Source organism: Montipora foliosa, chromosome 9, assembly GCF_036669935.1.
Source record: "Montipora foliosa isolate CH-2021 chromosome 9, ASM3666993v2, whole genome shotgun sequence".
In the NCBI taxonomy this organism is placed as follows: Eukaryota; Metazoa; Cnidaria; class Anthozoa; order Scleractinia; family Acroporidae; genus Montipora; species Montipora foliosa.
This window is the reverse complement of record NC_090877.1, coordinates 13,030,225-13,047,101: the sequence shown is the minus strand read 5'-3', so window position 1 is coordinate 13,047,101 and position 16,877 is coordinate 13,030,225. Positions and strand designations below refer to the sequence as shown.

General features: G+C 39.1%; 1 protein-coding gene and 1 long non-coding RNA gene across 2 annotated transcripts; one reads left to right on the top strand and one right to left on the bottom strand.

The window, feature by feature from the left end:
• Nucleotides 1-2,828: 2,828 nt before the first annotated feature.
• Nucleotides 2,829-3,592, top strand: LOC137970709 (uncharacterized). Its single transcript, XR_011116851.1, has 3 exons — nt 2,829-2,923; nt 3,034-3,134; nt 3,463-3,592. It is a non-coding gene; the product is annotated as an uncharacterized lncRNA (long non-coding RNA).
• Nucleotides 3,593-12,370: 8,778 nt separating this feature from the next.
• On the bottom strand, nt 12,371-13,375 carry LOC137971468 (melatonin receptor type 1C-like). The gene has a single exon (XM_068818292.1). The coding sequence runs from the start codon at nt 13,373-13,375 to the stop codon at nt 12,371-12,373; it is 1,005 nt and encodes a 334-aa protein (XP_068674393.1).
• Nucleotides 13,376-16,877: the final 3,502 nt, after the last annotated feature.

The window sequence follows — 16,877 nt, the reverse complement described above, 5'->3', positions numbered from 1 at the left end:
AGAGACGATTAGTTTGAGAACGTGGGAGAGACCACTGACCAGGCATGCGAAACGTTCACTTCCTGTTTCTGTACGTTTTATGTTAGAGCAGCGCCAAACGGTCGCGGAAGCTTTTGTTTCTAGAAAACGTGACTGTGATTGCCGCATCTCATGGGATGCGTTTCTACAGTTGAGCCCAAGTCTTAAAAGTCTGGCTTTCGGGTCAACACAAGAAGTTCTTATCGAAGGTCATTGTGATTTCTTGCTTCTTGGCTGTTTCTTTCGTTTTTTTCGAGTAATGGTATATGGATGTGTTAAAGTTTCGTCATACTTTCCAGGTGTCAGTTTTTTTTTATAACGTTCTTGTTTTGCCAGTATTTATGCTATGACAATGACATAAACATCATTTTGATGCTTCTTGGATGTAGTTTTGAATTAAAAAAGTGTTCTTTTTTTTTTAACCTTAATTTTTTCTACATTAGGTTCTCAAACCAAACGCAGGTAGTCCTATTCTAACAATGATTATTCTGATTTTTTCAAGCTATCGATTTTGAGGTAAATTATTTTCAACCAGCGGTGTCTGCGATTTTCTATATATTGCGGTTTTCCTTTGTTATTTTCCATCATTGTTGTCGCCCTCCGATAATTCGTTTTCTCTAAAAACTCCGAGTGTCGACATTGTTCTCAATCTGTTGAAAAAGTCGATGAAAAGAAAACCACTGAACTTGACAAGATCCCTAGTAAGTTATGGCAGCTAGTATTGTTGCACCCTCACTAACAGACATACTCACAAAATCAATCCTCACGGGAATCTATCCAACTGAATGGAAATTGGCTACGGTGACATCGATCTTTACAAAAGGCTTAAAATCAGACCTAGATAATTATCGCCTGATCTCCGTTATCCCGCTAGCCTCAAAAGTGCTTGGAAAACTTGTCTATGACCAACTTTATCATTACCTAAAATGATAATAAACTGCTATCAACTTACCAGTCAGGGTTGCGTTCCTTACATAGAACCCTCAAAGCTTTGCTTGTGAGCCGACAAATAGCGGGTATGTTAACATCGACAATGGCTTCCTGAATGGAGTCGTTTTCATTGACCTTAAAAAGGTATTCGACACCATCGACCATGAAATCATTTTCCGCATGATCTCATACTTTGGGGCCGACCAGGCAACTATCATTTGGTTTCAATCGCGCCTACACAATCGGACCCAAAGATGTAATGTAAATGGAAGATTGTCATCTCCTCGCATTATTACTTGTGGGGTTCCGCAAGGCAGCATATTAAGTCCCTTCCTTTTTTTAATGTATATTAACGATCTTCCTAAGTGCCTCCGCGAGGCTTCCCTGAGAATGTTCGCTGACGATACCAATATAACCCTAACTGCAAAAACTCTCTAGCAATAACTCCTGAACTTATCAAACCTGTGACGAAACCTTAAAAAAAAACAACCTCAAATGTACGCAACTATTGAGGGCTGCTTTCCATTCAACGACCGTAGTTTGTCTTCTGAGAAAAACGTAAATTCTGGATAGGAACTTATTAATAATTTTCTCGCATTTCGCGCGCTAAATCTCTTACTCTTCTGACTTCTATATATCTGGTCGAATGTTGACTCGCAAGCCTCGTTTCTGCGCGCTCTGAAACGAACACTACTGCAATGAAGGCTGAACTGTAAAAACAGCCATATTAAGCCTATGAAAGTAAATATGCGTTTGTTTTGCATTTGCATTGCTTCGTTCTGAGTGACTGGCCAGCAAAATTCGCGCAACTTCCTCAACAATCCGCGATTGTCTGCGATCATATGAAAAACGAGTCTTAACTGAACCAAGTCTACTTTACAAACGTAGTTTACGGAGCCAAAGTTAATAGAGTAAGGATAACACACGCTTTTCCATGAATTAATTTTGCCTCGTTATCAGTTTACAACATTTTTCTCAGTTTCACAGCTTGTATTTGGTCGTCTGTTTTTAGGAGGAAGTTCACAAGCTGCACAACAGCAGAGATACCACCAAGCAGTACAGAGGAAAGGAAGTGTGAGTAATTCTTTTAAAAACTTGAACCATTGTTCAATCGGCAGGTAATTTTTTAAGTAGCTTACGTTCATACTATATTTCAACATAACGTTCTCATCACTCTCCGTATTCTTATTCCGGAATAGGGTCAATCGAACGCACCCTTAGGGCCGATTTACACGGCACGATTTTTGTCGCATGCGACAAGCTCACGACGGGCCTACATGTACGACATGACTTACAATTGCCGCAGCGTTTTAAAACATGTTTTAAAATGCTACGACATTTTTCCTGACGTACACAACAATTGTAAGTCATGTCGCGGGCCTGTCGTAAGCTGTTGTCGCATGCGACAAAAATCGTACCGTGTAAATCGGCCCTTAGGTTACTCTCGACTCTTGTACGTTTTCGGGTACCGGCATCAACTCTTCTGTTTTCCCGCCAAGTAATCGACTCTTGCGCGCTGTCGGTTAATTTAATGTCATTTGGCCCAGCGTTTTTGTTCTTTGAGCAGTAATTTAAAAAAATTCCAACCAAATAACCTGCACAGTTAGAAAGAAATCCTTGCGTAGGTGCGTTATAATCTTCTCTCAATCATCACAACTTGATTACGCACTCTGAATTTCCAGCTCATTCAATAGTTTTACAGTATGTAACAGGCACTACATGAAATGAAATATAAATTAATGGGAAAGGGGTAAGAAAAATAGGTTTCCTCGATTGTCTCCCCAAAATAAAAATTGTCAATATTTTGTTTCGTACGGAAACATTTCCTACGCCGCTGGTACTGTACTGCAGACAATCTAATACTTTTTTCACCATTGTAGGGTCAGCAGTGTTCACAACAAAAAGGTCACTCAGCTTATTGTAGAAGAGCTTTGTCGCCAACCGGGAAGAGGATTTGCCAGAGCTGTTGTTGAAAGTAGGTAACAATGCAGCATACAGTACAGCAAGTCTGCAAAGTTCAATCACTATTGTAAACTTGAAAAAATGACACCTACTTGGACTAACAAATTCCTTGTTTCTTTGCAGAAACAGCCAAAAAGTACCATGAACACATCCGCAGAAGTGCCTTGGGAAAAATTACTGACGAGATTAGAATGAAGAAGAGAATAAACCTTAGAAAAGAGAGGGTAAGCGATATTTTTACATCTGTCCGCGCACGAAAAGAACTCTACAAAGTTACTCATTCCGTCTGCCCATGACGTAACTATTACTTTATCCCACACATTAGGGCACATGCTGTCAAGTTCAAACATGACATTTATTTGCGGTTTTTTTTATAGTGCATTTTTTTGTTTCGTTTGAAAAGCTTTCCTCTTTCCTGTGAAACATATCAATACTCCTTTTCTTACGGTACATGTATATACGTATATTTATCCAAACCGTCTTAACATCCTTCTATAACTAAGTCATCTTAGTCAATCCGTACTAAAGACAAGCTTTCCTTTTTTGCCATAGAAATACGAAAGGAGAAAGTGCCAGGTAAAGGATGAAAAGGAGGCCCACGCCTTTTCAAAATTGACGAAAGAACACATGTCTACGGACGATGATGCTAACAGTAGTGAAGGTGAAGAGGGATGGGTTTCAAGGCCCCCTAGTTACAGAAGTCAATTGCTGACTCACTTTCTAAACAAGTAAGTAATACTGAAAAATACAATAAAAAGGAAAACGAAAAGTCCTGTATCAACTTAACTATTGAGAAGAATTGCAAACAGTAGAAATAGTAGTAATAGGCCATTCTCACAACACTCGCTGCGCTACGGTTACCTGGCTATCCCAGACAATTTCTACATAGTAAAACGATCAAGCGAAATACAGAAAATGCTTTTTAAAGAATACCAGTAGGCGCAAAACTCTGGAATGAGATGATATATACGTGATTATTTCCAAGGTAATGTCCAAGGGATAACAGCTTTTAATTTAAAAATTTTATTTATTGTTATTCTTTACTTATTGTAAACGTCTTCTGCGTTTAAATATGAATAATTAATATAATTTTCAGCGGTGAATATAAGAATTCGGTGTTATATTCACCGCGCTACCCGATAAGGCTTGACTCTGAGGCCATGAGGGCGAGAGGAATAATTGTTTTAGTAAAATCCAACTAGCTGGTCAAAAAAATATCGCGACAAAACATCTTTCGCTAGTTAAAGCTAGACTTTAATCCTTTTCTGCGACCAAAACATTACAAATATGGCCGGCGCTTTCGCTACTGGTGGGCTATAACAAATAGCCTATTAGTAGCTCAACCAATCAGAACGCAGCATTGACAATAGACCACTAGTTGGATTTTACTAATCAGCATTAGTAGATACTAAAACAGTGGATAGCGTTGAACTCGCGCGCTGATTGGCTCGTCAAACTCCGGATATCCTGTGCTATTTACCTGCGAGCAACTCAGGAAAAAATGGCGTCCCGATTTGCATCCGTGACAAGTGAAGAAAACATCCAAATTAATTTTTTGTGGTGTATATTATCTCACTGTTTTGTATATAGTAAAACAACTATTCACCCCAGTGCCTAGATTAGCTCTAGCTGCCTGCGGCCCCTTGCTTAAGTTAAGAAAATATAAAGATTGTTGTTGTTGTTGTTTTTGTTAGGCTTCTTAAACAACTTTATTCTGCAGGCTAATTTCGTTATCGTTGCTGTGGTCATATGAACGTATTTCTCTTTTCTTTAGACTCGATAAGAGATACCAAAAAGCTGAGAGCTCAGTAAACAAGCGATGGAAGAGAACAAACGCAAGACAAGGGGAGAAATCGGAAAAAGAGCCTCCAAACGGTACGCCCAAGTGGGCACTTTCCGATGAGTGGAAGGCCCTCCTTGAACAAAGAAATGAGGAGGCGCAGAGGTATGTTAAATGTTTCATGCACTTGACTACTGAAAACAAAAAAAAAATAAAAGGACGTCGATATATATCTTATCTAGCCGGCCGGCCGGCCTTCGACGTTCTTTTTCCATAAATCTCTCTTCAAAAACAGGAAAGTGGCACGATTTATTTATCGACTATGGCTTCTATTAGAAATTAATTAAACAAACAATGCACAAAACAACAAAAAAATATAAGTCGAATTTGATTTGCGCTCTAGTTAACAATTTCTAATAACTTCATTATGTTTCAATGAGTTAAACAACGTCAACTTTCATTGGCAGAAACGATGCAGATTCCGAAGAGGAGGAAGATGACAACATGAGGGAAGAGGAAGCGGAAGATGGCGAAAGTTCAGGAGAGGATACTGAATGGGAAGAGACAGAAAATTAGCCTAGTTTTACTAGAGTTCATTGCACATTTCACAAAGAGATAGGAAATTAGATTTGTTAATTTTTCATTGTATGATTTCACAAAGACATGGAACGTTAGGCTTGTTGTAATAGGTGCAGTTTGTTTCTTAAAAAAAAAAAGACATTTAGGTTTCTCCTTTTATCATGTTTATAATAAGATTTTGAATTATGGTAAATTAGGTTGAATACAACATTACAGTTGGATTTCTATATTTCATGATGTTTCTGTGACGAAAGGTGCTATTTGATATAAATAAAGCAAAATATTTCATTCATTTAAAAAACTTGCTTATCTTCTACATTCATAGTTTAGGCAATGCGCTCTTTTCTCTTTTTCTAAGGCCCCGTTCAGATTAGTTGCCCGTTACCAGGAACGGGTACTTGTCTGAACACGCTTTCGTCAGTTCCCGAGCTTTCTCCCCTGCTTCCCTGCGTTTCAGTCACGACAACGGTGGCCGGTGCAAAGTGGACGAAGAAAGAAATAATTGCATTGTTAGAACTGGGGTGTCTGAACAACTTCCAGTTTAGTGCCCGGACAAGGTGTGGTTGAACGGTCATCTAGTCTCAACGGGGCCTCACACCTCTCTCGCTATACGGCCTTGAACATCCTTTATCCCTCTATTTAGGTCCCAAGATTCCATTTATATTTCGGATTGTGGGAGGTTGGGTAACATTATAATGTCTATATTACATTTGAGAATAAAAAGCAGTGTCCTGAATGCAAGGAGTAAAAACAAAAAAAAGATATGAGTCCGTAACACAGTAGGCGCTCCCAGTATATATCCTTCTTTTCGCAGTATATACTGATATGAACCCTGAACTATAAGGAATCCACCAAAGAGTATTAGAATCCGTATACATACCTGCTATACAATTCCAGTATACCTTATGACTCACACAGTATACATAATGTATACTGACATGTATACTGAAATATAAGGAATTATGCTACATATGTATACGGTCCTGCTATTTTCTTGGCATACCCTGACGTATACTGGTTATTATACAGACCTTGCACATCCTTATACTTACCGTATACCACAATGTATACTGACTGTATACGCCCCAAGTAAGGGTCCGTATACAGCATATTTTACGCAGTGGATCGCGTAGGTAGAATGTTACCCGGCTTCATGGTATATGGGCCATAAGCAACTACATCACCTATTTCTGAGAAACTCTACATAGAAGCTACATAGCGTGGAGGCAGGATGACCGAGTGGTTTAGGGCACCGGATTTCAATACAGTGACCCAGGTTCAGATCCCGCTTTGGCCGGCACTAGCTGGTGTTGGTCTGGGTAAGTGCTTGGTTCAACTCCTCGGTCATCCTTGTAAGTAGCTAACTGGTTTAATTTGCCTCCAGTGTCCTCCTTTTCAGGCGGTAACCGGTAAAATTTACCGCCTGAAATACCACTTATTACCGCCTGAAATCGCTTTAAAGCAGACGTAATGAACATCGGCCATGGCTACTCTACCGGTTTGAAAACCTCTTTCACCTGTTTTATGTAAGCTCGCGATGTATGTGATGTGTTGGAGACATAACCTGGGACATTTTGCTTTACCAATTACATCCTAAAAGTGGAAAAGGAAGTTATAAAGCGAGTTATTTCTCGTTTGTCGCAGCCTGCAGTCAGACGTCTCGTGTTGCCAAAAAAAATAATTCTCGTCTGCATAAACCTAATTTTACACAACTTCACGTTCAGCTTGAGCTGCTGCAAACTCAGCATTGTAAAGAGGTTAACTCCCACTGCATAATCTTATAAGTCAGTTACGATATACGTTTAAATGCCTTAAACTTAAATGAGTGATGCCTTCATTAATCAAATTATATTGTCTTCCTTGAATACAATTGCCCTTTGCTGATTTTTGTAGTGACCACTTGTTGTTTCCGTCAGCCTCCGCGGAAATGATGCCAGGGTACCGGGCGTCCTAGTTTCAAACTCCAGCTTCATTGTTTTGTGGAGCTTTTTCTTTCCTTTTCTTACCTATTGACCCAAGAGCACGGAAAACGTATTCGATGCTCAACCCAAAAAAAAAAAAAAAAAGAAAAAGAAAGAAAAGAAAAAAAGATGGCCTTGGCCTTTTTGACTAGAGGTGAAAAAAATTGAGAAGTTAAGATCAATCTTGAATTCAATTCATGAAAAGGTTGCTGAGAAAGTTTTCCCTGAAGCATTACTAAAATCATTCGTTGTATGCAGTTATAAGCTTCCAGAACGTGAAATTTAAGTATCAAAACCAAAACAAAAGTAACTGTCATAAGCAGAAATCCGTCAAACTGTTTAACAGATCTACATTTAATTTATAACTCCATTTCAAAACGGGTTTCTTGCTTGCTTTTATCAGGCTGATGACATGAAGGATTCCATGCTCAAATCAGTGAGGATCGATGCGGGGTTGGGAAACCCCCCTTCTGAATACATCAACAACGATCCAGAGGCGGCCAACTTCATGATTAAGCATGGCCTGCACTTTGACGTTAAGAAACCCCATGAATTTCTCCAAGAAATCAGAAATATAATTGAAACGCAGCAACGCAACGAGAACCGGGCAGTATTTGGAAAAGGCCCATACAAAGTCCGCAAAGGCTTCTCCCATCTTGTTGTTGACGACATAATGTGGGGGCAGTTGTCTCATGATCAACGCAAGAGAAAACTGTCCTTATTCCTCAACGCGGGCATAGGTGACAAGAAAGACCCCATAGAAGACCTGGTCAGTGCGACAGTTACCCCTACGTCCGCGCCATCTGCTGCAATCAACGCTGTAAACAGTGGAATTACCACAGTACCGATTGCCATTCTCGAAGCAATGTTCGAGAAAGCAACCAAGCTCTTAGCTAGTCCGGGAAATGTCATCCCAAAACCGGGCGCTACAGATGGTTCCTTCATAGTCGCCGGTGTGTGCAATAAAATTCACGCTGTCAAACCTGGAAAAGGTGGTTCCCTGGTATGCGACCGTTTCTGTGTGAACAACTCCACAAAAATTTGCGAACATACCATTGCAGTGGCCCAGTTCACCGACAAATTTCACGAATTCCTTGCATGGTACAAAAGATCGAAACGGGGACCCAGGATGGTTGACATGGCCTTGAGTGGCGGCCCAAAGAGCGCAGGGAAAAAACCCAGCAATCGGAAGAGGTCTAACGCCAAGTCTCAACCAGTCCACGAGACCGTTGATTTACTACAGGATCCTCCGACACCAACCAACAAACAAGCTAAAGAGGACTTTCATGTACAATTCGAGCAGCGCCCCTCCATGGCATTCAACAAGCCATTGCCACATGACACAAGCGGTGGACTAGGGCAAAATCAGTGCCTTAGCCAGCAAGGCCTACACCAAATGTATCTGCAGTCTTCTCCAGACAATAGATTACCCAGGGAGAATGCCATGGGTTTCAACAATGTTTTCACTCCAGCCGCCAGTTTGCAAAACAGCGGGTTTCTACCAGGTCCAAATCAATACCCCTCCCCGTTTTCCCATCAAATAGGTGGCATAGCAAGCCATGTGGGATGTGACAGCTTCAACATTAATTGCGCGCATCAACAGCCATATTCAGGCCAAAATGGGGGAATGCTGAATAATAGCATGAACAATTTCACGCTGAAATGGCTTGCAGGCACTAGGGTTACGCGCTGCTATGGATGCGGGGGTCACATACAAAATCCTCCGCTTGATGCTCCCGACGATCTTATCATAGTATATAAGGACATTCGTCGTTATCGTGACAAACATACAGGGCAACTTCATTGCACAAATGCACCACAAAATGTGCATTTTCATCTTCGGATCGCTTGTGTACGCGCCCAATATCCTCATTTTACGGGACGTTGCCTTTTGGTTCCCATGGAATTTGCGCCACATTTTCGGTTGGAGCATTTTAACCGGCTTACATCTGAGTTTGGGTGGACCCCGTAGTCGTGTTTAAGTCCGTCACGGCCAAGGAGGTTTTGTTTGATTCGCATCTACGCTTGAGAGCATAGGGATTAGTAGAATTTTTTGCACTTTATTTGCACCCCGTTTCGTTTCGTCGTCAGACTTCTAATGTTGAGAAGCTAGTTAACCATGCTGTCCCGCACTGTAGTCAGTGTAAGAAACGAGGACGAAACAATGGGCTTAATGAGCAAAAACAATACTCTGCATGTGTGTTTTACATTTTGATACATTTCTTTACCGTCCTCAGCAAAGCAACAACGTGAAATGACCAAACTTTAGGTTTTCTCGAGAAGCTGACCGTATGACGGCAAAATCTTCTTTCCTTTTCCATACTTTGACGTCGTTCATAGTAACTTTGTTCCTGGAGATTTCACCGGCATTTTCCAAGTTAAACAAATCGGACTGATTAAGAAAGAGGTACAAAAAAGAGAAGTTATATTTTTAAATGACGTTCTAGTTGCCGTTGCCGTCCTCGTTTCTTAAACTCTCTATTTGTGTACCTAAATCCCCTAGTTATACTTGATTTACAGACTCAACAACACACTCACTCCGTTTCATTAACGGGTGTTCTTGTCGCTTACCGTTGTTGCAACCGTTATATTTCAAATGCCACATGGCATAAATTTCCCAATGTCGAGGCCACCAGAATGTCAGCAATAAATCTGGTACATTTAGAACACATGCACGAAATGCAGATCATTGCTACTGTTTTATTCATGAATCGCCTGTTGTCGCCTGTTGTTGTTGTTGTTGTTTAATGATAAATAAAGTTGACATCAAATGCCCAATGACCAAGAAGACGTTTTCCCGCTTTTAAAAGATTCCCGCTTTTAAAGATTCCCGCTTTTAAAGATTCCCCATTTTAAAGATTCCTCATTTTAAAGATTCCCGGTTTTAAAGATTCCCCATTTTAAAGATTCCCGGTTTTAAAGATTCCCCATTTTAAAGATTCCCGGTTTTAAAGATTCCCCATTTTAAAGATTCCCCGTTCCCCGTTCCCCGTTCCCCATTCCCCATTCCCATTCTCGCATTCCCCATTCCCGCTTTTAAAGATAGCCTTGTCGTTTTTGTCTTATTACCCGAAGGACCGCTAAACATAAAATAGACTTGCCAGTAGTATTGTGTATTCAAGATCAATCTGTTACTAAGCGTTCAACAAAATTGAATCAACAAAACAAGAGTTGTGTGTATCAAGAGAAAAACTATTGATATCAGGAGACATTGAATATATATGCACTTGCTGTGATCAGTTATGGTACAGATCATCTGTCTCTTAAGTGTAACAGTAGCCGCCAATATAGTGGTAAATGTTCGCAAAAATTTTCCCGCAAGTAGCCGTGTTCCTCATTTACATTCAAACTTTCGCTGAAAACATTCAAAAAGCACAAGTATCTGTCGATAGACGTATTGATGAGATTGCAACACACTCTTAACGACAATAATTACACAGACAACAGTGATGGTGAGTGGTGCGAAGTAGAAGAACGACCGTCTAGTATCACAGATACCTTACTGCAACAACCAGATATCACTGAAATTTAGGGGAGGTATCTAGCTTTGGGCCACGAGAGGGTAATAGACCATTAGGTATATTTATGGACAAAGACTCTGAATTGTTGGCATTCCCAACAATTGTCTGTGGTAAAACCAGACCTGATAGCAATGATAGAAAAAATACCAGTTTGTTTGAGCACAGTGTGTAAGTAGGAATTAAGAAGTCGAGATAAGAGAATTGCACAATCAGTACCGAAGATCTTTTATTAGGTGAAAATCAAATCAAACAAATTCAAAATAGCGCATCTTTTTCTCCTCAAAATACATCTTGATGAACGGTTTAGAGTATTGAGAAATTTGAGAGGATCACCACTATATTTTGAAAAATGCAAAAAGGTAATCCCACATGGCTCTGCTCATTTTCTGCAGCAGAAACGAGGTTTTCACATCTTTTGAATATCCTTGCTAGACTTGTAGAGAAAAAAAGAGCTAACTGATGATGAGATTAACAATATATATGACCTGGCAGCAAAAAGCAGACTTTATTCAAAAAGACCCTGTCACCTGTGCCAGGAACTTTCAACACATGGCACAGCTATTTATAAATGATTTGTTAAAGAGTAATCTTATGTCTATTGGAGAAATAGTAGACTATTTTTACAGGTTTTCTTTTATTTTTTTATTTTTTTATATTAATTTGCAATATTATTTACAGTACACATTACTTACAATATTAAAACTGACGACGCCACTGATAACGTTACCTGAAATAAATGTACCAACAACACGCTTCATGGTCACAGTACTTACAAAACTAACACTAAGTACTATCCCCAGGGTTAAATTTCAGCACAGGGGATCACCTACATGCATTGGTTTGGGTATGTAGTCGCATATGAGAGCTCCCTGTGCTGTTACACCATTATCTACCCTGCGAACAGGCTTCTTTTGTAGCCCCGAGTCGGACCCCAATACTCTCGCGGCTACAAAAGAGCCTGCCTGCAGGCTAACCATTATCAAGCTGTTATATCACACTGACTAGTGCATAAAGAAACTTCAGCCTGCCAATTTCAAACAATAGCGCTAACTTTCATATCCACGAATAACGACAGTGGCACTTTCATTGGGTCTCCATTTAGTTTTCTCTTCTTCGCTTTCTAACTTGGATCACTTTGAGCCTTGTTTTTCGGACGGATCTTGCAGTTTTTTGCCTTGGACTGCTCTTTGAAGTTTTTGGACATGATTCGGGTTCACGTTGAGCACAGGACTTTTGTTTTTTTTTTTTTCTTTGTGGTTCTGGATTTGAACCGGCTTTTGGACTTCGCTTTTTGGACACGATTCGGAAATAACGCTGAGCCTAGGACATTTTTTTCTCTGTGGATTCACCTGGACTGGGTTTTGGCTATGTGGTTTTTCCGTGAGGCAGGGTTCGACTCCCCGGCGAGTTTGGTGAGCCGGCCCCGTTTTGGGGATACTCCCTCAGTTGAGGCGTTTAATGTCATCATCTTTTTGCGTTCTGTGGCCCTTGCACTGCGCCCTCAGGTCTGCCTTAAATGCAAAAATATTCAGCGCCGGGTGATACTATATAATTATCGTAAATCCGCTCTCGAGAACATGTTGGATGTCTACAGTTGTGTTGGCTGTCCAACTTGAGCCTTACTTATCTGATACGTTGTTGTGCCTGTACACCTCTTCTGTGTTTGTCCCTTCTCTGCCAAATGGAACGGTAACTTTACGACATTGTTTGCAGAGGAGTAGCTCGCGAAATTCTCGTCTGAAAGCGGAATTCATTCCTGCATACACGAAAGGGTTTATTGCGTTGGAGAAAGAGAGGAGAAACGTACTCAGGAGTTCGACATTTCGAGGCATTATGTCCACGAGGAAGAAACGCCGTAAGATTACAATTATCCAAAGCGGTGTCCAACATACCATAAACGCAAACACGACTGCAAAGAGGGATTTACTGATTTTAATTTCGTGCCCGCTGATACCATTGTTAACGCCTTGCTGAATATTAGTTGAAGCATTTTCGTTGTGCTGGTGTATCATCTTCGAGACTTTTCGGTAACAGAAAACAGTTGTTATCAGAGGTGTCAGAAAGAAGACAACGAGGACAATGCAGTAATGAATCATTTTCCCAGCATAGCTGTGATGTTCGAGGGAACACTGCGCATACCCTGGAATGAAATGGTGCCCTTGAAAACGTGCAAACGGCGGAACGGCAACGTAGCAAGCAACAACGATCCACACACACGTGAGGAAAGCAATAGACTTCGTCTTGGTAAACCATCTCCTGTATATCTCGCCTGGCTTGCACATTCTCACATACCGATTCACGGCCGTCATGCCCATCGTTACGGGGGAAACGTATATTACAAACAAGCTGAAGAAAGCGTGAAATCCGCAAACCACGTCACCGAAAACCCATTTACTTGCTACAAGCACAGCACAAACGAAAGGCATTACGAAAATGGCGGACAGCAGATCGCTCACTGCTAGAGCAACGATGTACAAGTTAGTAATTGACCGAAGTCGAACGTTCTTGAAAACTGCGATGCAGACTAACGTGTTTCCTACTAGGGAAAAAACGTTTAACGTTAATATCGAGAAAACCTCCACAACGGTTATAAAGAGGCTGCGAGAACTCAGTTCATCGGTCATCTTAACGGGACTTCTCTTAAAAATGGTCTTGGTCAATCCAATAAATATTCACCACAATTATTAAAAGCAGTCAGTTTTGTCACTTGTATCGTCAGCCAATAATTTCTCGTCTTCTCAATGTCATAGTGTCTAAAGATTTGAAGTTTTTGGACACGTTTATCCTATATCAAAATTGTTTATCTTGTTAATTTGTTCAGGATGATATCTGCACTAAATTCGAATTCACATAAGCTTCTAAAAGTGAGAGGAAATCTGTCAAGTTCGTTTTCTCAAACATAACTTAGTAATGTGGGTTCACTGTTCAGCGGATTTCACTATGGGGTCCTCCACCTTATTATACCGAATAATTAAGATGCAGAATTCCTGAAAATACTGAAACAACTTGAATTTCATTATTATTTGTCGATGTTTCAAAGCCTTGGCCTTAGTCTGTTCACAGCTGAGTAGTATGTTTCTTCCTCAGTTAAAATATTCTTTACCTTTAACAGTTCAGCAAATACAAAAGACTGCAAGTATTGACAGGAGAACCCTTAACAGGAAATTAATATCTCCCTCACGGAAGGATTACTTTGAGAATAATTAAACAGATAAAATCATAAATATATGTACAGTAATAAACTAGCAAAAAAATCAAATAAAACAGAAGGGCTTTGTCAATCCAATAAATTTACACCACAATAACTGAATAGAAAAAAGCAGTCAGTTTTGTTTGCTACATGTCTCGTGAGCCAATAACTTGTCGTCTTTTCAATGTCATATTGTTTAAAGATTTAAACTTTTTGGACACGCTTATCCTATATCAAAATTGTTTGTTCAGAATGGTACCTGCTCTTTATTATTCCACTATTACGCCATTTTACCATATTTGGTCAGGAGAACGCGCAAAAGATGAGACAGTAATACACTGTAGTGTCTCGGTTTGACCGGTTTAGAACAGAGCAAATACGGACGGAACGGGAGTTTTTCGATGAAAGAAGTTGTTTTCAACAACGTGCAAAGCTTGAGAATTTAGCTTGTCATCGCTTGTCACTCGTCATTTTGTTTATCCCATCAACTAAAGATCTTTGGCTGGCTTTTTGTGATATTTACATCATTCGCACACGCCCTGAAGAACAGAGGATGAATATATTTTTTTAAACAACCTTACCAAATAAATTTGAAGCAAAATAACACCTTTTTTGTAGTGGAATAATAAATCTTTTATTCAATGGTTTATTATACTCACGGACATTTTGCTCGTTGCTCGTTTTTTGCCTGCCCCCTGCGGGGCAAGGAAAAATACTTCGCAACTCTCATTCCATTTAGAAATTATACAATCATTATTTATAGGTAAAATACAGGATCATATATAATCCTGTATTTTACCTATAAATAATGATTGAATGATTTCTAAATGGATCTAATAAAGTGATAATTGAACTTCATGTCGTGCAATTTTGGTGTGAAAACATAATATATATATATATATTTTTTAAATTAATGTTTTTATTTACAGTACAACAATACATACAGACTTACGGAACGAAAGTAACCTACATACAAAAAACACCTAGTACACGACTAATAGTACACGACTATTTACACAGACATTATTTGACACTAATTAACAATTATTCCATGAGCGCGCGTTGGATATGAGATGGTAAATAGCCAACGAGGCGCGTAGCGCCGAGTTGGCTATAACCACTCTCATATCCAACAAGCGCGAATGGAATAATTGTTTTATTAAATTCCTTAAACTGCAAAAGTTTGGAAGTACGAAATACGAGCGAAAAAAGAGAGAAAATCCTAGCGAAATCGAAAAAAGTTGATGAAGATGTGATGTTGCATTGTGTAATACCTCGTGGTCAGACAGACGCAGGCTCATCACAAAAACATTTCTTACCTTTTCGCGTATCTCTAAGCTTCGAAAGTGATCCAAACTTTCCACAAAAACGTTTTTCTTTTGCTTTATACCGAAAGAAATTTCGCTTTCTGGCGTAAACTTTTTTAGTTTAGCAACGCTAAGCGCAATCATTTACCATATAAGGTCAAACTAAGGTATATGAGCTGATAACCGAGATTGAGTGAACCAATCAGAGCACGAGAATTGCATTATCCGAGGTTGAGAATTTAATAATACATAATAAACTACTTTAAAAACTTCGACTTAAAATACATTACTTTACCTTCTGTCTATATAATAGTAATACTAATTGTAATAATAATAATAATAATAATAATAATAATAATAATAATAATAATAATTATAATAATAATAATAATAATGACAATGATAATAATAATAATAGTCATTATATAAAAAATTTCCATTTGTCACAAAATTTGTGAATCGTTTTGTTCCTGGCACTAATGTACTTTTCGGTTTGTATTTTGATGTTCACTTTTGCTCGAGAGGAAGCTACGTTGGGAAGAACACCGTTCCTTCTGCAGTCCTACAAATACAATTTGCCTATAATTATCAAATAATTTAGTGTGGAGCATATTGAAGAAATCACTCCAAGAATAACATCTTTTAGGTTGAGACTTATCTGTTGACTTGTTACCTGAAATATATATAGTTCGAACGCTTTCCAAAACTTATTTGAATAAGGACAATGGAACAGAAGATGGTATAAAGTTTCCTTTTCATGGTTGCAGAAAGAGCAATAATAGTTTTCAATGTAACCGATCTTATACAATTTATCATTAGTGTACAAAATTGTATTTAGGACTTTATATTGAAATCCCTTTAGGTAAGGCTCACAAGTGACAGTATGTGGAAGATGATAAGACTTTTCAAGTTGATCTTTAGTGATATTAAATTCCCGTTGCAAGTTTATACTATTGTTTGGAAGGCGAGCCTTAGCGCCAACTAAGAGGGTGTAATAGTGTTTTGATTTTGATTTAGATACATCAAATACGCGTTCAGAATATTTAAAAGAAGGTTTTGATAGATCGAAAGTAACACTGGAATCGAGATTTCTCAATTTGGGCGGTACAGAATTGCGTAATCCGGTCCATGTTAAAAGGTTACTTTTATCTGTTAGTGAAGTGATCCTATTAAAAGAAGTTAAATTACCTACGTCAAAGAGAAGATCGTGTACACCGATGATACCAGCTGTAAAATACTGTCTATAATAAACATGTTTGTTATCGATTAGTACCTCCTTATTATTCCAAATGATAAGTTGCCAATCCTTTTCCTCTGCGAAACTTTCACGAAAATCGGCCCACCACTGTAATGGTTCCCGATAAAATTTAGAAGTGATTTCTACATGGACCATATTGTAGATACAATTAAATAACAGAAAGCCACCATTTCTCCTTAAAATATATTGAAGATACGATTTCCATGTGCCATTACTGGGGGTGAAAATTCTCTTCATCCAACCAAGTCTTAAGGCTTTAATCTGGGAGTCTAAATCTATCATCCTTAGGCCCCCTTCTTTATAATCGTTTATTGTCGACAATCTTGTCACTTTATCGACACCCTTCCATAAAAACTTGAACACTAGCCGAT